Below are 25415 nucleotides of genomic sequence, written 5' to 3' on the forward strand. Positions count from 1 at the left end.
AGGTTGAGAACCACTGATATAAAATCAGTATTGTCTCATAGAAGAAAAGGTGTAATCAGGGGTTTAAGCAGGATTTAAGTTGCAATTCCTCGTAGGAATGATAACATGGTATATTTAGTAAAGTAACAGACAATGGAATTAGGCATCTTCAAACTATGTCAGTAATAGTATTGCTACTCTGATGTGATTATTCCTCTGCATAGTTACTCAGTTTTGCTTTTGTAATGTATAGCTTGAATATTGTTCTCAATGTTCGTGTCTGTAAACATGATCTCTAATGCTGAGGTGTTGAGAGGTGGTAACAAAAGAGAAGTAATGTGGGTCATGGGCACAACACTCCGATGGATTAATGACCTTGTCTTAAGAATGTGTCAATGACAACAGGAATGAAGTTTTGTAGTGAATCTTGTATTCTCTCCCCCCTTTTTCTTCTCTTTTCAAGAAGGCCATGGGAGAAACACAAGGGAGCTGTTACTAAATGCTGCTTGGTTCTTTGATCTTGTACTTTCTAACACCAAGAACCACAGGCTAATAAATGGCTGTTCTTTATAAATTTTCCACTTTTTAGTATTCTGTTATAGAGGTGCAAAACAACCTTAGACCAATAAATTATTACTTCCGCTCAATGAATGCACCATCACTCCTCCTGTTCTACTGTGGCTATTCAATCCATTAAAATTCCAATAAAAATCATCTGAGAAATTCAGTGGAGTAGTATAACACAATATTCTAAAGACACTATACCTTGGGAAGTTTATCTTAAAGCTTCTTTGAGAACTCATTCTGAAATTCTTGAAATAGCTGGTGTCTAGAGCATTTTAAGAAAAACATGCCTGTCTACAAGTATAGCAGAATATCATTACCAGTGTCAAGGTGGAAACATTGTTGGTGGTAGGTTTTGTAGCTGGGTTGGTACCCTAATCCCTTCATTGGTAGTCTTGCCTGGTTAAAGGTGTTGAACAATGCTGGCTCCATATCCTCCATTGCTAAGAATTTATGCTAGGGTAATCCTAATAGATTCCCTCTTCCACATGGTTCCTCCTGTTCCCCTTCCCCCATCTACACGCTTTGACTTGTTTTTTCTTTCTTTTTTTTTTTTTTTTTTTTTTTTTACTTCTCAGTGAGATCCAGACATCTCCCTGAGTCCTTCTTAGTATTTAACATATTATGGTTTTTTTTCTGGGTCTAGATTACCTCACTCAGGATGGTCTTTTCTAGTTCCATTTAATTTCCAGCAAATTTCATGATGTCACTATTTTTAATAGCTGAGTAATACTACATGGGTAAAAATGTGCTACATTTTCTTTATGCATTCTTCAGTTGAGGGTCATCTAGGTTGTTTCCCATTTCTACCTATTACAAATACTGTCGCTATGAGCCTAGAATAACTGTCATCAAAAAGGCTTCACCCAGGAATTGATGGAAACATTCAGAAACCCACAGCCAAATATTAGGCAGAGCTTGGGGCATCCTGCAAAAAAGGAGAAAGGAGACAGAGAGGTCAAGGACACCACAGAAAAACCTACTAACCTAGGTCCATAGGGACTCACAGAGATTGAACTACCAACCAGAGAGCATGCATGGGACTGGCCTGGGTCCTCTGCACATATGTGACGGTTATGTAGCAGCAGGAGCAGGGGCTGTCTCTGACTCTGTCTCCTGGCTTTAAGACTCTTTTCCATTACTGGGCTGCCTCTTTGAGCCTTAATGGGAGAAGATGTCTTAGTACGACTTAATATGCCAAAGCTGGTTGATATCCATGGGAGACACCTGACATTTTCTGAAGAGAAAAGGAGAAATGAATGAGAGGAGGATGGTGGCTGGACATGACGAAGGGGAAACTGCAGTCAGGAGGTAATTTAGTTAATTAATTAATTAAAGAATAACATTAAGCTCTTCGCACACCACACACCCTAAGCCTCTGCATGCTGCAGCTAAAACTGTTGACCCATAGAGAATTCGTAGAAAGGCACACCTGATGTCCCCCTTTCTTGGGGTCATTATTCTTCTTACTCTGTCCCTCCCTACCTACAGCCTGACTTTTAAGACCCTACTCCTGTCACCCTCTCAAAGAAAGCTGTTTTAGTTCAAGGTTAGATATTTATTCCATGTGTCCTTTGTCCTTCACATATGTTCTCTCTCTCTCTCTCTCTCTCTCTCTCTCTCTCTCTCTCTCTCTCTCTCTCTCTCTCACTCTCTCTCTCTCTCTCTCCCCCCCCCTCTCTCTGACTGATTGGAATACATATTTCTCTGCTCACCCATCTGCTACAGCCCACATCCCATGCCCATGCCCAACTGGACTTTGGATTTCCTCAGAGACAGCATCAATAGTCTCTAGCAACAATAACACTTAATGGACATGAAACTCAATAAATATCTGGTTCCTGAAAAAAAAAGTGAAATTGATTTTTCTCTTAATTTTTCTCTCTGAAGCTTTCTCTCTCAGTGGTGCACCTTAGAGCTTAGACATTAGAGGTCAGAAACTGGAGGACCTCACCACTCCTCTAAAAACAAAAAAAGCGCCAATAGATGCCTTGAACTGTATCTTCAGTGTCATGAGCTTCCTCTTCAAATGCTCCTGTATTTTTATCTTTTAAAGCTATTCCATTAGGGCCTAAGAGGATGATTCAGTTCGGTGGTTAAGAGCACTGGCAACTCTTCTAGATGACCAGGATTCAAATCCAACTAACTGACTGTAATTCCAGTCTAAGATAATCCAATGTCCCACTCTCACTTCTGCAGGTGCTAGGAACGCACATAGTGTACAGACAGACAGACAGGCAAAACACAAAGATACATACGAATAAAAATAAAACTTGTATTATGTGCACTATAAAGTTAGTATATATTCAGACATAAATAACTGATACGATAAAATAAAGTGATTTCAGATGTTTTGATTCAACCACCCATACTGTAACACATAAAATATTTAATATTTATGTGCCTCATGTTTCTTTAGGGTCATAGTCACACAAGAAAAAAAATGAGCTTGGTAAGATCACATTTTTGGAAAACACATTTCTGTGTTTCTTTATTGTCTTAAACATTTTCCCAACAGAACTGGTTCCCTCCTTAGTGAGGAGAGATTTCTTCCAGGATACCATAAGTCATGGATATTCATGTTTTATGCATGGAAAAACCTGTATTTGCACAGAACCTACACACACCCTCCTGTGTACTTCAGGTCATCTGTATGTTACGTGCAGTGTACAGGAAGTGCCATTTTCTAAGAATGAATGACAAGAACATGCTGTCCTCACATATTCACTAACAGATGCAATTATTGTCTTGAACATTTGCCACCTTCCTTTGACTGAATCCACACCATGCAAGCAGCTGGACTGTTGTAATTTACAAGCAGCTCTTATCTTGTTCTCTTCAAAATTAAAATTATTATTTCAAGATATTTCTGCTACTCGTATATTTTCCAAGGAAGACTTAGTATAAAAATGTTTTCCTCAGATTTGATATATTTCCTGTAATTAATTTCTAAAAGAAAAAAAAAAAGAATGAGAATGGCAGATTTGGATGTAATTTCAGGTAACATTTTGCTACTTAAACTCACTAAGAAAAGAAGGGCTGGTATTAATTCACAGTAGAAGATGTTATATTCCTGTTGGGTTTTTTTTTTCATTCCTTCATCCTTGAATATATTATGGTTATATAATCAAAGGTTTTAGATGTTGTCTCCACTCACCCAACTTGAGGGCACACAGTGAGCGGCATCATCCCCTAGAAACTGCAATCTTTCCATCCCCATCCTGTAGCTGGGAGAAGGAAAATCATAGGTGCCACTTATTTTTCTTAGCTTTGTTTAAAACAATGTGTGGCTTCAGAGCAAGGGGTTTTAAAATTCAGTGGGTTGTATGCAATGCCACTCATTGAACGTGAGGATCCCAGGGCAGATCCTTCACATTCATCTAAGCATCTGAGACACAAAAAGGCAGGGCAGTGTGGTGCTAGAAAGAGGAAGACGGGGTAATCTCTGGAACTCACTGGTCAGCCAGCTTAGCTGAACTGGTGAGCTTCAATTTAACGAGTGATTGAAGAAGTCATCCAATGCCAATCTAAAGTCTCTACACACATGTATATACAACACACATACACACACCAAAGCCTAGATAATAAATGATTTCTCCTTTAAAATATGTCATAAGGACAGGCCAAATGTGGTGAGTCATGCTTATGATCTCTGCATATGAACACAGAGGCTAAGGCAAGATGCAGAGGCAGAAAGGATCATGAATTCATCCTGCATACACAGGGAGATACAGTATGAGTCTGAAAAACAGGAAGAATGCCAAAAACTTCTCTTGAATCTGAGTGTTCAGAAGAAAGACAGTCACTTTGCTGTTTTGTTTTGAAGATTCCTCAGAGGCCTGAACACCCAATTTGCATTGTGAGAAAGGAGGAAGCCTCAGAGCTATTGTGTTACAAAGAACACTTCCAGGGGATTACACACCTTTAGCTTGCTGTCACTGCTGCACAAAACACAGGGGTATGTTCAAAGCCTTATTTCCTAAACTAGCCCACTTGTAGCTCTTTGCTATTGCCTTTGTCTTAAGTCTTAATTTCCTCAGATTCCTTCCTTCACGTTCTTGCTGTTCACAAGCTCAAGAGGAACTTACATTGACATGGTCCACCACTGTTTACAAAGGACAGTCCCCTTGCAAATAGCACACTGAGAGCCAGAGAGAGTGACTGAGGAACACCTTACCCAGACTGCATGAAGAAAGAGACCTGCTCAATTTACATTTAGCTGCCACCAAGCTGTTGACCACCTGACATTACCTCAGTAATTAATGTGTATATGGCAAGCTGAAGACTACAAATAATAGAATGAAAACTTATGCTGACACAAATATATGCATTTATACATTTTAAACTTTGCATGTACATGCATACATATATACATACATACACACATACATACATACATACATACATACAGGGAGTTTAAATAGAATAACCCTATAGCGAGGAAACAATACCTCTTCCTGACAGCATCAGCTAGCAAATGAAAAGCCCTGTGCCAGACATGGATTGTTTCCTTTTCATTTTCAGTCACTGGGGTTGTCAAGACACTACTAAACATATTAGATACCCTCTAGAACTTGATGGTAACTCTCTATTGCTGAAGACACCACATATTTGAGTCCCAGGATGTGTAAAACTCAATGCAGTATCAAGCTGGCCACTTCATCCCTACTGTCTAGCTTTCACAGTACAAAGGTGTGATCTACAGACTTACCAAGCTGTGTGAACTGTGTAATCTACAATAATGACTTTCCTAGCAGCAACAATGGCCCACATATATGGCAGTAACCAACGGTTTCTCAGATTAAACATAAAAACTAGTTTCACAAAACAGAATTCGTGCACCATGCCATTAGCCAGGAAAATAAAATATGGCTAACTAGGTCATAGCCCCCGGGGTATAGCCTACGACTATTATTCTGCTAAATGGACATAGTAACAAACTGCCTCATCAGGACCTACTACTACCCACATAGATTACTTCATCTCTTAAAGCCTGACCAGAGAAACTTCTTTACAGTCTGTGGTAATTAAAGTAGATACACACAATTGGTCAAGGTGTATCCTTATCTTTTTTCCTTAACATTAGCTAGAAAAGTCAGGCTTTAGAAAATAAAATTGGGTGTCCTAGAATTATATGCTAAGGAATAATAATGTTCATACCTGAACACAGTCACAATACATGCATCTCTAAAAAGACCCTTAAAAACTATACTCATGATAAATGAAAAGCAAATTTAAAGGTATGTAATGGATTCAAAACTTAAAAATGGTGTTAGAAACACAATTATGGTAGTTAATTATATAACTACAGACATGCCTAATATTATAATTACAAAATAGACAAATTATAATCACATAACAATAACAAAATTGGAATATGTTATATTCCTAATATATGGCTAAGACATATGTTATACACACAAAAACTAAGACAATATACTTAAATACTTGAATCAATAAGAATGCAGTGTGGGGGGAGGGGTGTTGGATATAGGGCTCAGCAGTTAAGAATAGTTGCTGCTTTCACAGAGGACCCGAATTCAGTCTGTAGCACCTACATTCTACCCTTATTTTTGTCTCGGGAGATCTGGTACTCCTTTTAGACCTGTGGGGCCATGCATTCATGCATACATACCACTCAGATACACACAAATATACATAACAGAAAAATAATATAAAAAAAAACCCTTTTCAAAAGATCACAGTAAAATTACTATTGGCATGGTTAATAGAACTAGTTGTTTACTTATATAATCTCATGATTAAATATCATAATCAGCAAGGTACCATTCACACTGTCTTAGTCAGGGTTTCTATTCCTGCACAAACATCATGACCAAAAACCAAGTTGAGGAGGAAAGGGTTTATTCAGCTTACACTTCCACATTGCTGTTCATCACCAGAGGAAGTCATGACTGGAACCCAAGCAGGCCAGGAAGGAGGAGCTGATGCAGAGGCCATGGAGGAATGTTCCTTACTAGCTTGCTTCCCCAGGCTTGCTCAGCCTGCTTTCTTATAGAACCCAGGTCTACTAGGTCAGGGATAGCACCACCCACAATGGGCTGCACCCCCCACCTTGATCACTGGTTAAGAAAATGCCTTACAGCTGGATCTCATGGAGGCATTTCTTCAACTGAGGCTCCTTTCTCTGTGATAACTCAGCTTGTGTCAAGTTGACACAAAACCAGCCAGTACACACAGTAATAATTGAACAGAGTTATTTAAGAATGTTTATGATAAACATGAAGAGACTCTGTGTGAAGTCGGGTATGAAATCCCTTTTGACATCTAAAACTATATTTGATTTAAAAAAATGCAAAGATGTAGTAATCCTGGCTACAAAACTGTTGGATACAAAATCTACAAAGTTGAAGAGAAATCTCACTCAATAAAGCGCATAAAAACCCATGTTCGATTCACAGCACACAAATACAAAGCTGGTGAGGGTGACACGCATAGTAATTCCAGGAAAGGGCAGGTAGACACAAAGGGCTGCCTGGGACTTCCTGGTCAATCAGCCCAGCTGACTTGGTGAACCCAAGGTCTTAGAGAAATACCCCTTCTTCAAACAAGGTGGGTAGCTCCCAAAGAATGACTGTTAAAGTCAACCCGTGGCCTACACATGTGTGTACATACACACATACTCACAATGCACCCATACGTGAACACACATAAACACAAACACAGGCACACACACACACACACACACACACACACACACACACAAGACTTCCGTATATCTTTATGGCTACGTTATCTTAGGGGAAAAATGTGATGTTTCTCAAAGTCTTAGAACAGAAAACAACCAAGTGTCTCCTTCACCTAGCCAATATTAATTCAATGTGTTTTTGTAAGAATTCTCTTTTATGACTTGATAGCACTTCTTTTAAGAATGTAAACTACAAGACTGTTTAGTTTTAAAACCACATGATCATTCGAACTTCTGCACTATTTCATGTGCCAATCCATGTTTCTTTTAAAACACGATTTTCCTTAAGTAGAGTAAGGTCTTAAAACACGTGTCTCATTCCTACTGTGATCTGTATTTGCCTCCTAAGTACCTTTAACAATCCTGATGTTGTCCCAGCTCAGTTGGAACATCAGGCACAATTTTAAATGCAAATATTCTTTGCTTCATTGATCTGATAAAATTTATTCCTGATTACATGGGGGAGGGGTCAGCGTTGGATATTCCTAATTTGCTAAATGAAGCAAAGAAGCAAGAGCTTGTTAAATAAGAATTCATTCTTGCTTGCTATCCTTGTCTGATTTCATTGCTAACACAATGTCCCTTTTCCAACATCTTTCCTGAGGACACAGTATCCTTCAGTGAAGGTTTAACTTCATGGATTTAACAGGACAGCCAATGTCATCTGTCACTGTTAAGCAGTTGCATCTCTGCCTAATGAGGACTTGACACTCATTCCCACTGGCATTGCCTCTCTGGTAAAATTAAAGCACACTAATATGTAAACATCCTTTCAACGTAAGGGCACGGTTACCACAGAGACTCACAAGCATCTGTTGAGTGATCAAAGTTCAGGGATCTTACAAATGTCTTCTCAGTAGGTAGGTGACAAATTAATGTGTTACTTGGTCCAAAAGATAATTTTCAGAAAATGTTTAAATGTTAGTCTAACAGAAAGTAAAATCATACTCTACACATGGGTTTTAAAACTTCTCATGTGGATTAAATATTAGAGATTAGAGTAGACCAAAATGTGGAAGAAATATGGGCTAAAATGGGGAAGAGAAATAATGCCTCTGTGGGAAAAAAAATCAGAGAAAAATAAAGCCTTCTAGGCAAGGGAATCACTAAGTTCTTCAGGCAGTGATAAAATCCTGCTGAGGGCAATAAGCTTTAGTGATCCATTGCACAGTAGGGTGGTTGTGATAAATAATTCATTTTATATTTCAAAATTGCTAAATTAGTGAATTTTAAATGCTTTCATTCCAAAAAAATAAGTACATGATATGTTGTTTGTTAATTGGCCTGATTTAATCATTCCACATTACAAATATATATCAAAACATTATATTGTGTCCCATAAACATATATAATTGCTATTTTCAAAAAACCTACCAGGAAAATTACCGCCTACTATTCATAACTCTGGGGAACGACCAAAACAAAAAGGATTCAAGAGCATCTGCTACACAACTCTACAACTAGTGAAAACCAGAAGCCTATGGGTCTATGTCAACATTCGGCACATATGGGGGGGTGTGGTGAAACAAGAGCCATATATTCTGTAGTTAAAAGGCATATGAAAAATTCCCATCACCTACAAATAACATAACCATCATAATGTGGTGGAATAATGCATTTTGTGCTTGTGGTAACAGTAATATAAACAAAATTATTGTGTTGCCAGCAGTAGAAAAATCACAAAAATGTTTTCACATAACCCTGATAACAACAGTTGTGCTTCTGGGACAGGTATAGGCTCTACTGTACTTTTTATCATTTTTTATTGAATGCGTGCCTTCTAGGGTGAACACATAGTTAACTGTAGAACATCTGCAGATGACAGTTCCATGGGTATGGCTCCCTGGGAAGATCTTCCTGTGGAACAAAAGGCATGGGTGGAGGATGGAGATGCTGATGATCCAGGCCCTGTGTGGGCCTAGGTTATTGACACTTTTGTGTGTTAGTCACTAACAAAAACATTTACAAAGAAAAATACTTACTGAGAATAACCCTGGCCAAAATACCCAACAGTGGGGAGATAGAATCTGAAGAGACCAACTCTAGTAGATAGGTCTACAGTTGAGGAATGGGGTCACCCACCCATCTCAAAATCTAACCCAAAATTATTCCTGTTTAAAGAAAATGCAGGGACCAAATTGGAGTAGAGACTAAAGGAAAGGCCATCCAGAGATCACCACAAAGAATTAAAAGCTTTAAAAAATAAAGCATTTATAAAGTAAATATGTTACAGTGAATTAAGGTGAGTCTATTACTAAGGAAGGTTTTATGAATAAAGTACAGGCTAAGTATATCATTTTTATAAAAATCTATAGCCATATAAAGTATACCTTGCATTCAGTGACTAGAGATTCATAGATGTTAAGTAATTAATGACCTACATACGTATACCAATCTTCATCTGTTGTACTGCATTTCATAAACACTTAATCCTTAATGGTATGTTATAATTGGTGATAGCATTCAGTGCATAATGTTATACAAATCTATAACTGAGAAGTGAAAAATGCTTAGTAGGCCATCCATCTGAGTTTGTCAAACTGAACACTACAATAGTCTCTCCTTAACCATCTACTCTGCAGTATTTCCTTTCTTGCCTATATGATACACAGACACACAACTACAATCTAATTCTAGTTCAAGAACCTCACTCCTTATCCTAATCTCATTTAAAATGTTGACAAAAGTGCCAAGGATTAAAATCAGAAAAAAAAAATTCTTTGGTGACCAAAAATATTTAGATATAAAGGAATAAAATTTAACTAGTGGAGATAAAGTTTGAATAAAAAGTATAGTGTATTTGTGTGTGTGTGTGTGTGTGTGTGTGCATGTGTGTGAGAGAGACAGAGAATCAGAGAGAGACAGAGAGATGGAGACAGACAGAGAGACGGAGACAGACAGAGAGACAAAGAGAGAGAGAGAGACAGAGACAGAGAGAAACACATGAAAAAGAGAGCAAGCTCGTGCATGCCTGTAGGAGAAGCCAGAGGACATTGCGTGTCCTGTTCTGTCACACTCCCCTTATTCACCGTAGACAGGCTCTCAACCCACAGCCAGGCTGATAGGAGCAAGTCCACAGCATTTGACTTATAGGTACCCACAGGGCCACTTCAGTTGTTTTTTTTTTTTTTTTTTTTTTTTTTTTTGAGTCGTGGAAACAGAACACTGGTCTTTATGTTTATGTGTATATATCAAAAGCTCTTACCCAATGAGCCAATCTCTTCAGCTTTGAGAGTATTTCTTAGGATTAGTTATTTTTTCCCCAGTGAAATCTGAAGGAAATTGAAAATCGGATGCCACAAACCTAGTAGGGGAACTGGAGGTAGGAAGACTGTTCAGAATTGCCCCACTACCTTAGTGACTGCCTGTAGAAACCAACCCCTTGAATAAAGGACACCCAATAGGCTGGAGTGACAGAGGAAAGTAGAAAAAAAAAACTCACACTACCACAGATTTCCTCCAAGTACATAAAGAGGCAGGAAAAATCAAATTTTTGTTCCCAAATCACACTTACTTTCTTAAACTGTTGATGGAACCTTAGGCTCATTCACCTGTTCTTACACACCCCACTTTAAATGTACGCTTCAGCTGGCTCGTCTGTTTCCCAGCAGGCACTGTGCTACAGCTATCCTCAGCCCCCTTCAGAGAAAAAAATACTTGAAGAGAATCAATCATTTAAAATAAAGAAGGCTAAAAGAAAAAATAGTGTTCAGAAAGAGGCTACGGTTAGTGCCAGAGATGAAAGAGAAGTCTTTTTTAATTACCCAACAGTAATATCTTCAGAAGAATCTCAAAGACATTTTAGTATTAGGGTATGACATAATATGTAAAGGGGGCAAAAGAAAATAAGAAAGACACTCAGTGGAATGGCTCACATCTGTAACTCCAGAGCTTCGGACCATGAGGGAAGAGGATTGTGGCCAGCTCAGGGTCAGCAAGGACTATACAATGCATTCCAGATTAGCAATGGCTACAGAGCGAGATCTCTAGTGCAATTTTCTAAAATGAAGAAAAAGAAAAGAAAAAAATTATTGGGTGTTATAAGTATATAACCGAGAGAGAGAGAGAGAGAGAGAGAGAGAGAGAGAGAGAGAGAGAGAGAGAGAGAGAGAGAGAGAGAGAGAGAGAGAGAGAGACGTTGAATAATGACCCTCAAGTTTATGTATCCAACAAAGATCATAATGTGACGTTTTCTGAAATAAAGCATATTTTAATGTATAATTAATAAAATGAAAATGAAGATATGCTGGATCAGGGTAGGTTTTATGCCATTGATTGCAATCTTCGATCTATGAAGAGTACAGAAAGGAGACTGGCTCAGATAGCTTGTGAGCAGAGGGTAGGAAAATACTTGGAGTGATGTATCCAAGGATGGGGGCACAGTTCAGACATGCTGACCAACTATCAGACACCAGCAGTGAGTTGACTGCCCTTCAGACCATCCAGAAGCTGAAAGTGGTGATTCCCAGACTCCAGACACTCTGTCCCAAACTAAAAGAGAATAAGTCACTACGTCATTAGTTTGCTGGTGGTTTGTTATGGCAGTCCTAGGAAATCTAGTCAGTCAAGTGCTAGAATAAATGGTCTACAAAGAGAGAAGGATAATTGGACAAATACACAGCAGTTTTGAACAATGTTTGAGAGGAGGAGGAGTAAGATTTGCAAGATATTAAAAGATGATTGCAACCCTCTTTGAAACCAAGTAGGACCTAGGCCATTTCAGGCTGTAGGGATGATGGTGTGCTATAGAAAAGAAGAGAACATATTTCTTGTATTTAAGAATCAGAAAATAAAGAAAAGGACTTGTCGCTTGAAACAAGCTGTATTTTCATAGTAAAGTTGAAGACTGAATGTCTTGGAGTTTGAGAAGTGGCAGGCTCTGAAGCGTCATGGAATGCGATCTCAGTTTGGAACCAAAGAAAAGGACGAGATGAGAAAGTTAAGTGTGTACATGCATTGGGTGGAATTCTTTGGCCTTGAATCTGACACCACCATCTTCTTCCAGCTTTAACTCTGATCTTTGCTTTTGTCTTGCTTTTCTTCCTCACTCTTTCTCTCCTTTCTGAACCTTTCTAAAGAAGCCTTCTGCTTTAATCAGTGTCCCAAGGAGCATTCAACCTTTGAGTCATACTCTACTTATAGATCCTAGTGCACGGGCAAAGCTTTGGAATCCCCATGAATGATTGATGACATTGTATAGCAGGTTCTATGTCATAGAAAAGCATGGTGACATGCTGTTTCTCTTAAAAATGTTTCTGTTACCTTTCAGTCTTTTCAATTTTATTTTTTTGCAGTAATGAAATAAAACATCCTAAGAACTTGAAAAAAAATTATTTTTCTTTTTAGTTTAACTACAAGTGTTAAGAGTTAAGAGGTCAGTCAAAGGGCATTATCCAGTAGATTTGGTTTGTTAATTGTTGATTGTATACATTGTATATAGTTTTAACAATCAATTTCATATATATACACATATATACACAAACAATTTCTAATATATATATATACATACTTATATATGATCAATTTCATATATATATATATATGTGTGTGTGTGTGTGTGTGTGTGTGTGTGTGTGTGTGTGTGTGTATATGGGCCCATGACAGTATCAAATATTTTTTACGTTTAAATTTTATTTTATTTTATTTTGTTTGTGTATGTAAAGGTTAGAGAAAAACTTGGGGGAGTCACCTGTTTCTTCTTCTCTGTGGGTTCTGGGCATCATATTCAAGTCAGTGGGCCTGGCAGAAGACACCTTTACCCTCTGAGACATCTTGCTGACCCATCAAATGCTATTTTTAAAAACTAACAATTCAGGCATATTTACTCAAGCCTTTCTGGATTTATCATTTAGGCATCTTGTGAATAAATAAAGTTTTATAATCTTAAATAAAAAAGAAAAGAAAAGCATGGTGACAACAGAAATGCTGTATTTCCTGGAGAAAAGAGTGCTCGCTCCCTCCCCAGCTTGTTTTGGTGTGAATTACGGTTATCATAAATTTTTAGAGGCATACTTAACATAAAACCCATAATATCTATAAGATGCTTTTGGAATCTAAGTTGTTAATGCAGAAATGTGAAAAGAATCACAAGAAATAATTCTAAACATTAAAGCGCTGAAGTCCATGAAAGAATCATTACTATGTACCAATTTCCAATCTGTAGCCATTCAATCAGAATTGTAAAAAAATGAAGCCCCTCCTTATTATGCAAAAGGAAAACGATTCTTGACAGAAAAGCAAAAAGTTCAAGGTCAGGCCAGCTGAAGCTTACGGAAGAGACCAGAGAAGTGGGTAGGGGGAAGTCCCATTACCAACAAAGGCCAGACTTTTGCAACAGAACTTTTCCAGGCTTTTAAGCTAATCTCAGCTCTACCACTGGCTGTACCTTTTCTCAGTTAGTAAGCTGGTTGCATTCCTTTACCCACGGTACTCTGAACAGGCTTCCCTCCTCTCCTTGTGAAATTTTGCTTAGGCTCTTTCCAGTATCTAAAAGCCAACCAACCAACCAAACAAACAAACAAAAAAAATCAGGGCACATCTACTTTATCTTCTGTCCTCTTCTTCTTCAGGAAGATATAGCACTCCCAACATGTCTGAGCTGGTCTCCACAGCACTCTATCATCCATCACCAACAAATACCAGGACGTGGCAGAACCACCACCCCTCTGCTCCTCTTTCATTGCAACCCTGTTAAGGGTAGGGAATATGATTTCACTCTTGTCGCTTGAAAAATGTCTGCTCCATAACAAAACTGTATTGGATATTATCTAACTGCTCACTATTTAATCAGGAATGACTGATAGCCACTCTCCAGACGAACCGTCACTCAGTATCCAGATGAAAATTCTCAAGAAAAGATAATTCATTCCTTCAAAAACATTCCAAATGCCAGAAGTTTTCCGTAAGACTGACTATGACTACCACATTACCTCCCAAAATGACTAAAAAAAAAAAAAAAAAAAAAAAAGTAATAATAATTATTTAGTTAATCTTTGTAGGAGACACTCAGTAAGATATTGTTTGTCACTTTCTCTCTAGCCCAGTAAGCCAATGGAAACTCGGAGGAATCGCCTATGATTGTACTTGAACCTAAGGTGTTATCAGGAGGAAAACGTAACAGACTGAGTCCAACTGTGAACACTTTCAGGTCAAAACTAACTGGCAAGCAGAGAGTCAGACTTTCATTCCTGTGATCCAAGAGAAGATAAGCCATTTAAAAGTTAGTGCTTCAAGCTAGGGTGTCCTGCCTTTACTCTAAGCTTTGCCCTCTGACACTGTACTGTCTTCACCATATCTCCAAGGCTCTGTCCTTCCTATTATTCAGTTTCTCTCTACCACATTTTTTGGACTGCTCTGTTTACCTTCCCTTCGGCTAATTGCAAATGCTTACATATTTCTGGGAGTTAAGATTCTGTCTACATGACCAGAGAGCATAGCTGCTTTCCTACACTGCGCATCTGTCTTATAACCCTACCTCTCCTAAAGTATGTAGTATGTACACTGATACTGTAACTATTAATAGATATTTTTTCCTACAAATATCCATCCCAAAGCCAAACACCATCTCAATTTGTTTTGTATTCTTATTGTACACCATAGTCTTAGCCACCTGTTGAAGCTCAGTGATTGTCAGCTGAAAGACACTAAATTAAAAACACTAAGATCTCTGATGCGTGCTATTCACTTGGTCTTTAGTTGCATGAGAATATCCCCATGCTTTATGACATCTATCCTATTTCATCAGTCAATAAATGCACACTAAAGTAGAGAAAGCAAACCCAATGTGGCAGTAGTCTATGAGGATGTCATCTGAGCATGTCAACTATGCTTAGCTCTAAAAATCAAATGTCAAAGACAAACCATGAAGAACAGATGAATCAGAGGTTAACTAAAAATTTTTTAAAAATTTAAAAAAAGAAAAGTATTGGGGGGAACACTCAATTTAAGACTCTAAAAATCTAATGTTTACATTGTAACTAAACTATGAGTAGAATGTAAGAAATTTAGAAAATTAGTAAAACCAACCCTGTTTTTACAAAAAAAGACTATTCATTTTAATGTCTTTAAAGTCTAATGTGTTAAATTACATTTGCTTCATTGATTTATTTGAATTATGTGCCTCTGCATAACAAGGTACAATAAATACCATTATGTGCCTAAAGATGAATCATAAGATCGCCAATATTTATCATTCATATTCTGAACACAGTAATTCAACTTTGCTCTATTCATATGGCAGCCCCATGGCAGATTCACTCTGATCTCACATAATTCTAATAGCAACAGATAAACCAAAGGCTACTGTTATTTGAAACTTAATTTTATAGGCAATGAACATATAATCCACCCATTTTCTACTTAATCTACTTGAAAGAGAAGTTACATGGCAGGTATTCTCATAACTTTTATAACTGTGTTGCCATTTCTCACTGCTAGATGCCTAAAAGGTGAATAACTTAGGAATAAGTTAAACCACAGCCACTGAACTGTTATTTTCCCTTAAATACTAATTTTACTCATCTTACTCAGAATTAATTTAATAATGTTAGTAAGAAACAAAGTTTGTTCACCCAATGATTAATATTATGGCATAAATATATTTACTAAACAATACTCTCTTTTAACAAATATTACCTTATAATAAATCCACAAATCCAAAACTACTAATATAAAAAAAAACTCATATCTGGAATTTTGTTGTATACTTGAAAACTCAAAAAGAAAATTGTATCTACTTCCTTTAAAAAGTACTCAAATACTCGGTTATTTGATCAAAGGGTTTTTGCTTGAACATGATTCATTATCATGTAGTCTTAAATTTAAACATTATTGCAGTATGTTGATAATCTTTTAAATGATTTTATTTTATAAGTATCTAATATTTACTGAGTATTTGAAAATGTTTCAATTGAAATATAATTACAACATTTCCACCCTCCTTTGACTCCCTGAGTATTTTTCAATCTAGACAAAATATTGGTATAAAATAAAGGAACATGTGTGGCCAACATTGTTGGTTTTTGGGCTCTAAGTCTCTTTCTAGGTAGGCAACTTAAAGGGAAGCACTTCCAACTACTGAGACTAAATCAAAAGGTATCTATGGGAAAAGATGACTTTGAGTTAGACATAATGGCACATAACTCAAATCCTAGTATTTGGAAGGTAGAAACAATATGGTCAGGAGTTGAGATTTATCCATGACTACATAATGAATTCAAGACCACCATGAACTACATGAGACCCTGTCTCAAAAAAAAAAAAAAATCTAAGAACCCTCCCTAGCTTGTGAGTGAGATTTTCAAAGATGTCAACAATACAATGGACTGGGTAAACAGACATACTGTAACCTTAACTGAGCCCTGTCTGTATAAACTGAATCTAAACATTTAATTAGATGCATGAAGAATGGCAGTATTTTTGATAGCACATAAACATAGATCTTCACACATAAGAACATGAAGAAGACATTAGATATCCTTAAGGTATCCTCATGGAACTTTCAGGACACATGGAGCTCTAAAGACTTTGTCAAATTTCAAGGGAGAAGTCCAGCTACATACTGTAACAGCCCTAGAGTATTTTTAACTTGATAAGTATTGTTTTGACCAGTTTATCTGTTTTGATTTCTATAGAATGCATTCTGTTAGACGCTGGCAAAATTATAGCATTACTTTACAATCACACTATATCTTAAACTAACTGATCATTTTGAAAAAGTTCAGGAAAAATTACATGTGATTTCCTGGTCTCACAGCAATATCCAACTTCATGTGTGAATTTCCACTAGCTTTAAACACATTTTATTCTTTTTATTCACCAGCTATCTCAGTAGAAATACATGATCCTGGTTGCTTACATTTGAAAAGTCTACACTCTACACATTACAATACCCATCACCCATAGGTTAAAGCAGGGTCACATTATTTTTTAAGTCAACAGTAATAAGAGTAGAACAAGGAACGATCTACAGACATGAAGGATCCCAGCTTTCAGAGTCTGGGGACAAGAATGATGTAACTATATCAGCAAGCTAATTTTGAGGCTTTGGGGAAGTACAAAGATCGAATGTGAAACTGAAGATGGCAGTGCTGTAAGAATGTATTTATGTCTAATGGTCCCTATGGAAAGGTAGTTTCTTGATATTTGCTGAACAAACAGATAAAGGCAGAGATTGATATCACTATTCCTACCCTGCTTGCTGCATCTCAGTGGCTAAATGTGTGCATTCAGTGGAGAATGTGAACTAGGTTAAGCAACCATGTTTGAATAGAAAAAGCAGTGACCCAAAAGTCAGAGACAGAAGATCTAAATTCTAGCCACTCAATTCTCACTAACCAGTCATGGCCAGGACATGTCAGTTGTCTTCTCAAAATGAGGTGGATGGGTCAGATGACTGAGTTTTCTTCTTCTAAATCTAATCCTCATGAACACTAAATGTCTACTGAATATCTCAGGCACAAGCCTTAGGTAAATAATTTACATTTAAATTTCATCTACGTGTGTGTGTGTGTGTGTGTGTGTGTGCGTATATGTATATATGTATATGTGTGTGTATGGACTATATAGTAAAAATAACTTTCATTTATATATTTGGAATATATATACATGTGCATATATATGTGTGTGTTCCATATAACTACTGTATTCTTGAAATTAAAAACCACATTCTTACAAGTTCTCTTCTGTCTCCTCTCCATATAAAATTATAAAAACTTGTTGCTTGACAGTGTATTTATACATAGATCCTACAATAGACTATGTTCTCAAAAGAGAAAAACAGAGCCCAATATAACATATAATTTTGAAAGTCTCCAGTAACACATTAAGTCTTAGCTTTCAAGTGTGGCAGACAGCAAACAATTCTCCACACTAATACTGATAGACTAGGTTATGAAGGAGAGGATTTTTGACACTGTTTTGTAAGCATTTAGATGTGTGAGACACATCTCTAAAACCTCACATGAATAAGACTCTCCCTGCTGTATAAAATATGGGAAGGGGAAAAGGATGGTGTCTTTGACAGGTACTTTTCAAATGAAAGTAAAATTGAGATTATCTAATCAGTTACCCTTGTGGGTGGATAGAGCTACACCTGCACTGAATCTTAGATCTAGGAAATGACAGAGAGGATCATCTTTATGGTTTTCATGACAGAGCCACAGCAAAATGATTTCCTGAGATCAATATGTGGTTAAGAGAAAGCTGTTTTCAATGGAAACAGGAAGCTAGGAGCTAACCTGTTTCTATGGTAACCAGAGCAGCAGCTACCCAACAGCTGTAAGGGGGGAGAAAAAAAGGGCATAAAGTTACAAATGAAAAAGATCAATTCTAGTTTACCTTACTGGGTGGCAGTTCTTGGGGTGCCATCGGAATGGGCAGAGACATGCTGTTCCTGCCTGGCATCTTTAGCAATAATTACCCTACAAACCTCAAAACCTTGGAGATGATATGAAGTCTGGGTACTACTTTAGTCCAATGTGTCATCTCTGGTTTTTATCATTGAAATTATTCTTTTTTTTTTTTTTTTTTTTTTTTTTTTTTGGAATAGGGCAAAGGAAGATAAACTGAGCTCATCTGAAGCTGACCTCAAAATAAAAGCATAATTCTCACAGATCCTAATACAGTTTTTTTTTTAACAATTCTGTTTTCATACATTCTCTTCCTCAGTCCTTATCTATTTTCAAACCCACATTCTATTCACTTTCTGTGAAAATATTGACTACATAGAATTAAAATTGCCACCTTTCAACCTCTTAAACAAGCATCAGGCCATGTTATTTTATCATAAAAGTCTGCCTGGGCTGATCTAAAAGGAAATTCACTTCAAGCAGAACTGAATTACATTCCTGTAATATATTCCTGGCTATTGTTTAGAATTTTTGCCATTATATATTTCCTTCTGGAGATCTGCGTTTATCTTTAATGTCCTTGCCATTTTGTTTAGATGTATCTTAAAGGTTGCCATAATAAAAAGGATTTATGACTCATAAGTTCAAAACATAAAAACTTGAAAAGCACATTTACTCTAACTTGTGGCAGTAAACATAAATAGTGATGATTTAGACAGTCAAGTGAGAATGTTTGATCTGCACATAAACTTGCATTTTCGTATTTTTATTTGCTTTGCAAATAAACTGTTGACAAGTAGAGAACATTTTCTTGTCTCTCATTTAATTTTGTCAAGTTGAGTCGACAAACGGGCTATGAAAACTATACATGAAAACTATACGTGAAAAGCACACTCGCTCCGTCCCACTGCATTCATCTTTGGTACACCTGGCATCTACCAGTAATGCTGCTTGCTTAGTTTGTGATCCTACATGCTACTAAAATGCAACACAACCAATAAGAGGTTGTGTTCCTTTACTCATGTGTTGAGACTGGGCTACTCTCTGGTGCTGCTCAACCCCCACAATAACTTAACAATTTATTTATTTATGAATTAGATAGTTAATGTTCTGGGAAAGGTCAAAGTAGTCTTAGATTAAAAAGAGAAAAAAAAAAAAAAAAGACATTGATGCAAAATCTCCTCAAGGACATGAACTTAATTCTCTTGGTCCTAAAATTGGCCATGATTTAAGATTAATAGAGAAAAAGATGAAGAGATTAAACCACATTCTAATAATTAATTTGATACACATTCATTATACTGTAAAAAGACTATACATTATTCTGAAACCAAAAAAAAAAAAAAAAAAAAAAAAAACAATCAGAAAAACAGGATTGTAAGGACCCTCATGTTAAAACTTCAAGGCCTAACTGCCCTATCCAAGTGTGCCATCTTTAGTGAATTGACCATTAACTAACATTGTTGAAGGCAACAAAGATGTTGGAGCTTTTAAAACAAACCAAAAAAAAAAAAAAAAATAGGGTAGAAACGGCTAGACGACAAGTCTTCATTGTCATCTTAAGGAGTGTATGCTTTATTCTGAAATCCATGGGACCAGTTTAAAATTTTAGTCTAGGGAAAGCACTGTGACAAAAATCCGCACAAGATGAGTTGAGCATGGAGAAGAGAGTGGCCCAGACCCAAGCCCCAAAGACAGGAGGTGTCACAGAAATATGAATGATCCATCTAAATGCAGCAGATCTCAGGAGTGAGGAATATGTAGCATCGGTGTTGAGAACAACAGCTAGGAATTGGGTTTTACAAGCAAACAGCTGGAGGAAGGTGAGTCTTGGTTTGGGGTTTTTGTTTGTTTAATTTATTTTTGAAGGAAAAAAACGCTTTACTGTCTTGGAAAGTTCTCCTGTCTTGTTGGCTTTCCTGACTCAAATGATGTCCTTAGGAAGTACTTCTATTATAAATGAAATAACGTAATGAGAGCAAAGAACTGTATCCTCTCCGTGCCTTCCCTTTATGTAGATTTTGATGCAGAGTGTTTAAATAATAAATATAAGCCAGAGAAGCAAGGTTTCTACAAGAAAATTACATTTGGTAACCATCATTTGGAGGCACCTGTAATATGTGGCCATTAAAAACAGTACTCTGTCAACCTAGCAATGATAAGTTAAAATCAACCTGATAACCAAAGACATGCAGAAGTCACTAGAAAAAGGGTCATACTCTCAAACAGAAGTTAGTCACCTACTTTTACCTACAAAGCAAAAAGAGGAATGGAGAAAAATATAATCCCCCTCCCCCAGCCCTTTAGAGCCGGGAACAAATACTTTGAAACGTTTTCTAAGCCTGGCAATTTATAATTAGAGTACTGGTAACTCTAAAAAGAATCTAGAGACTTGACCAAGAAAGTTTTCCTTACTGTGTTTTTAGGGTGCTGAATCTTGAATGAACACTCAAACTTCAAATGTTGAGTTGGAAGTAGAGAATGCACAGCACCTTTCCATAGGTGTCCCTACCCCTCACTGTTTACAAATATTGTCAATAGCATTAATTAATTAATAGCTCCTGTCTTTCCTGATCTTGGTTTTCTACAGGAGATTTCTATGACAACTTCTATGGGAATTTTTTTTTAATTTAGAAAAATAGCATGTAGATATGGCATATTAACTTACTGGCCAAATCATTTGAGTATTAAAATCTCTCAAATATATATTTATGTCATAAATTAAACTCCTAGATAAAGAGCCAGTAAAAGGTAAAATTAGAAGGTCAAAAAAGTCAATTACCATTTCTATCACTAGTAACTGAATGTGGCCATGTAGATCATGAAAGTGAAAATAAGAACACCTAACTGAAAACTGAAGCAATCTCCTTGATACTGTAAAACATAAACAAACAGGTGTAAGAACCGAAAAGAAACTTCAGCTAAAATTGTTCATCTGCGTATTTCCCAAAATATGTGAACTAATGTAAAGACAGAATGTTTATAAAATACCTAACTTTATTGAGAATGAGATTCATGAAGCAAATCACTTGATAATGATTCACGGTTCCTAGAGTCAGACTCATCCTTTAAGCACAGTTATATCCTCTTCAGTGGGATTCTCTGTAAAGAAACTGCTATCATTAGGTCAGGTCAGAATTGGAGCTAAGCTATGCGTTCTGGTTCAGGTAATCTTTGGTGATCTGGAAAGGTACTTCCCTGAATGCAAAGCCTGCAAAGGAAAGCGACATATTGGACACTAACTGGCCAATAACAAGCAGGAAATTCTAATGGGGTTCACATAAGAGATGAAGGTCACACATTTTTCTTCATTTGTTGACTGGTGCCCTGCAAAAGTTGTCCCAGACAATGTCTTACATACAATGTATTGTTTTAAACTGTTGTAAATGTCTTTCCAAGAGGGAACCCTAATTAATGTCTTAGGTAGCTGTGTGGAGACTTCACAATCTAATCAGTTACAGTCAGAGGTTCTGTGGAAAGGGGCCAGGAAGATGTCACGACACCACTGAAATAATCTTGGTTTGGCTAATAATTTGATGCATGACCTTAACCATTTCTTAACCTCCGAGTCTTCATTTTCCTCATCTAAATTAGAAAAAGAAGGTCTTTGCTAAGTGACTTCCAAAACAGATTTCAGGCCGGGTGATTGTCGCATGATTTTGCTCTCACCTGCTTTTGACCTTGTGCTAATCACTTGCTTCTTTCTTCATCTAAAACAGACACAAGACAAATCCTCCACATAGTTACTACACAATCTAAGTATAAAAATTGTTTCTAAAGCCCAATGGCTGTCAATCAAGTCAACGGACTACCCTTTTTCATTAATGATCCACAGAATCAAATTTCACAGTAAGAATAAAGGCTGTGTGCCTTGCTAGACATTTAGGTATAGAACTGGGCTTATAATAAAATTCAAACCAAACTGATATCACGCTATGTTATCAGGAGGAAGGATGATAAGGCAACAGTTTTAATGAACACAGACCAAAGAAGACAGTCATGTGATGAGCCTGAAAACAAAATCTCTTTAGCCACCAAGAGGGAAAAGCACTGTGGCACTCAGCTGAGAACCAAAAAAGCACAAGGCTAAGGTCATGAGCCTGTGATTCTATTTATATCAATAAGCACATTTTTGTTGTCTTTTGTTTTTCATGACCAGGTTTCTCTGTGTAGTTGTGGATGTTCTGAAACTAGATCTGTAGACCAAGCTGGCCTCAAACTCAAGGATCTACCTGCCTCTTCCTCCCAAGTACTAGGATTGAAAGTCTGCACTGCCTTGGCCTGGCTACCATTAATCACATTTTAAACATAAACTGTTTTGGCATATAAAATGCCCCTAAAAACAATATTTTAGGATTAACCTTAGTATTTCCATCTTTGATTATAGGAGTGTAGGGCTATCCTAAAATTTACACGTGGGTTCAAAGGTCAAGCCCAAGTGCTATTTTACATGTCTTTTTTATGCTCTTCTTCTGCCTGAAAACCAAGCACATGCACAGATTCCTGAGGTATGTCCAGAAGCATGTCTCTGTGGAAGTCAGTGGGTAGTCAGTGGCATAAAAACTAAGATACAGGCATTTCTGACATGCCAAGGAAACTGGTCCAGAGGGTAGAATCAGAGTTAGTCAGGAGGATGACCATCTCATAGGGGTGAGAACCTTCCCTGGGCAGCAAAACCAGACATGTACAGTTGCAACAATTAACTAAATTCAGGATCCCATTCTCGTATATGCCTAAAGCTAACCCATGGCCTGTATTGTTTTTAATTATTCATATTTCTTCTGTTTCCTTTAAGCTGCAGACCACTGTCACTGGTAATTTCTCTGGTCCCTTCATGGGGTTCTGGGAAGATACATTGATAAATATAATCACTCTCTTAAGTTAGAAACAAAAGCAGAAACACTGAGTCAAAGATTATAATATAAAAAGTCAAGTAAAGTTTTCAACAATCAGAGTTACTCCACAGAGGACAGGTCAGTGGGGTGATTAATTCACGATCAACCTGTAAGGAACACTGACACACCTAAGACACCCAGCTGGAGGATCCGGAGTGCAGGCAAGATCACTGGGAACAGTTCCAACAACATCCTCTTCGCCCCTGAGAAGAGACAAGGCCAGACACATTCTCCTCCCAAAACAATCCTCCCAGCACAGCCTACCTCCACCCAGACTCACAGACACAGATGTCATTTCCCCTCTCCCTGCCCTCAGATTAGATCCTTATTGTCCGTTGCTACTGCCCTGGTAAGTCAGATCTGAGACTTAGAGCTCATTGAAACTGTCACATCAGGATGGGCAACAGGCTCCAAAACACATCCTAGCTAAAGAAAAACGCTGGAACAAAAAGAGTTAAGGCAAACAAAACAAAACAAAACAACAACAAAAGCTAAGGTGGATGTAGTAATGGATTAGGGCACATCCCAGGCCTCTTACATGGACTGGTCCCATCTGCTTAAGTAAATCTGTTTGAATTGGAGATCAGCAGAAGGACTAACAGGGAGGGTGAAAGAAATGGGGAGAAAGTCTCTGGGCTCCTACCCCACATGAAACATCTCGAAAAGCGTGTTCTTTTCTTCCTCTTCATCTCAGGCTGTCAGAGGAAAGAATCAAAGTTTGAAGCAAAGTTGAAAGAGTTGCGACAACAGGGAACCGGTAGATTCAGGTCTTACCCTAGCAGCTCTGGATGAGTAGGGGTCCTCAAAGAGAGCCCACATGCGAGGCTGCAGCTTCCTCCAGCGGCCAGACTTGCCATCGGGTCCCCCCAGCCCCGCAGCATCCTCAATGCCCAGTCTCTTGGCCGCTAGGTCCTCATCCTCACCAGGGTCGCCCCCGATGAGGTCGGGTGTCTCGAAGATATCTAGGGCCTCCTCCGCGTCCCTGTGCTGTCGGTAGGTCATCCAGCAGCAGGGCTCCACATCGGTCTCGTCGATGCCCCAGAAGGCCAGCTCTTCCTCGAAGAGCGGCCCGCACACGTCGGCGGGGCAGTGCAGCTTGCCCGTGCGGTAGTAGTTGAGCACATAGGCGAAGACTCCAGGGTGGCGATCGAAGAAGAATTCGCGGCCTCCCCCGGGGTGGTCTCTGCCGTCGCCACCGTGTGAACTGCAGTTGCCGGCGCCGCCCTCGAAGCAGCCGCTGGGGACAGGGGACAAGGGAGGCGGTCGCGGCGGTGGAGACAGCGGAGGGGGCAGCGGCTGCAGCTTGTCACCCGCAGCAGTCAGGCAATCGCCCTGAGGTTCAGAGGAGGCGAGAAGGGCCAGGCGAGTTCCAGGAAGGGTCTTGAGAGTGCTGCGGTAGGTTTCGTGCCTGGTGCCCCCGACATTGAGGATCACCCTCTCGTTGTTCTCGATCTTACCCATCTCTGTGCCTCAGACATGACTAGGGGAGGCGAAGACAGCACCAAGTTAAAGCTCTCGTGGGTCAGATAATCACCGTGACCCTCTCTACCCCCACCTCAACCCAAGAGCGCCAAGATGCAGAGCTGGCAAGTGGGAAGGACCCTCCCAGGAGGAGCTTAGTGCCCAAGTCCTGTCCCCGCCTCCTGCATCATGCCTGGCCCAGGTTCCCAGAGAACGAAGAACAGTTGAGTCTTCCGTGACCTTCCAGGAAACCTTTTCTCCTGGCACACAGTCCACCCTTGGCTCTGACCTCTCCCTCCTTCTTGCCCTCCACCACGTCTGTCTCCCCTCTGTCCCTGTCAAATCCATCCTGATTTTAGTCCCCAAGCCCCTCTTTCCTTCCCCCCAAATCCCCACTGTTCACTCCCCAACCCTTTTTCTACCGGTCTCTGCTCCAGGCTCTTCTCCCTAGATGGACCC

The 25415-nt window shown here is 38.4% G+C and overlaps 1 protein-coding gene across 8 annotated transcripts in view; it reads right to left on the reverse strand.

Annotated features, from left to right (window-relative positions):
* Positions 1 to 24956, reverse strand: part of KCNC2 (potassium voltage-gated channel subfamily C member 2) — a gene marked incomplete at both ends in the record, with an annotated part of 185648 nt that extends 160692 nt beyond the window's left edge. For all 8 annotated transcript variants that reach the window (XM_080935733.1, XM_080935737.1, XM_080935735.1 and 5 more), the window contains one exon: positions 24270 to 24956. In XM_080935733.1, the coding sequence (XP_080791859.1) occupies positions 24270 to 24956 (687 nt within the window). The remainder of the gene's footprint in view (positions 1 to 24269) is intronic.
* Positions 24957 to 25415: the final 459 nt, after the last annotated feature.

Source organism: Micromys minutus (assembly GCF_963924665.1).
Source record: "Micromys minutus genome assembly, chromosome: 22".
Lineage (NCBI taxonomy): Eukaryota > Metazoa > Chordata > Mammalia > Rodentia > Muridae > Micromys > Micromys minutus.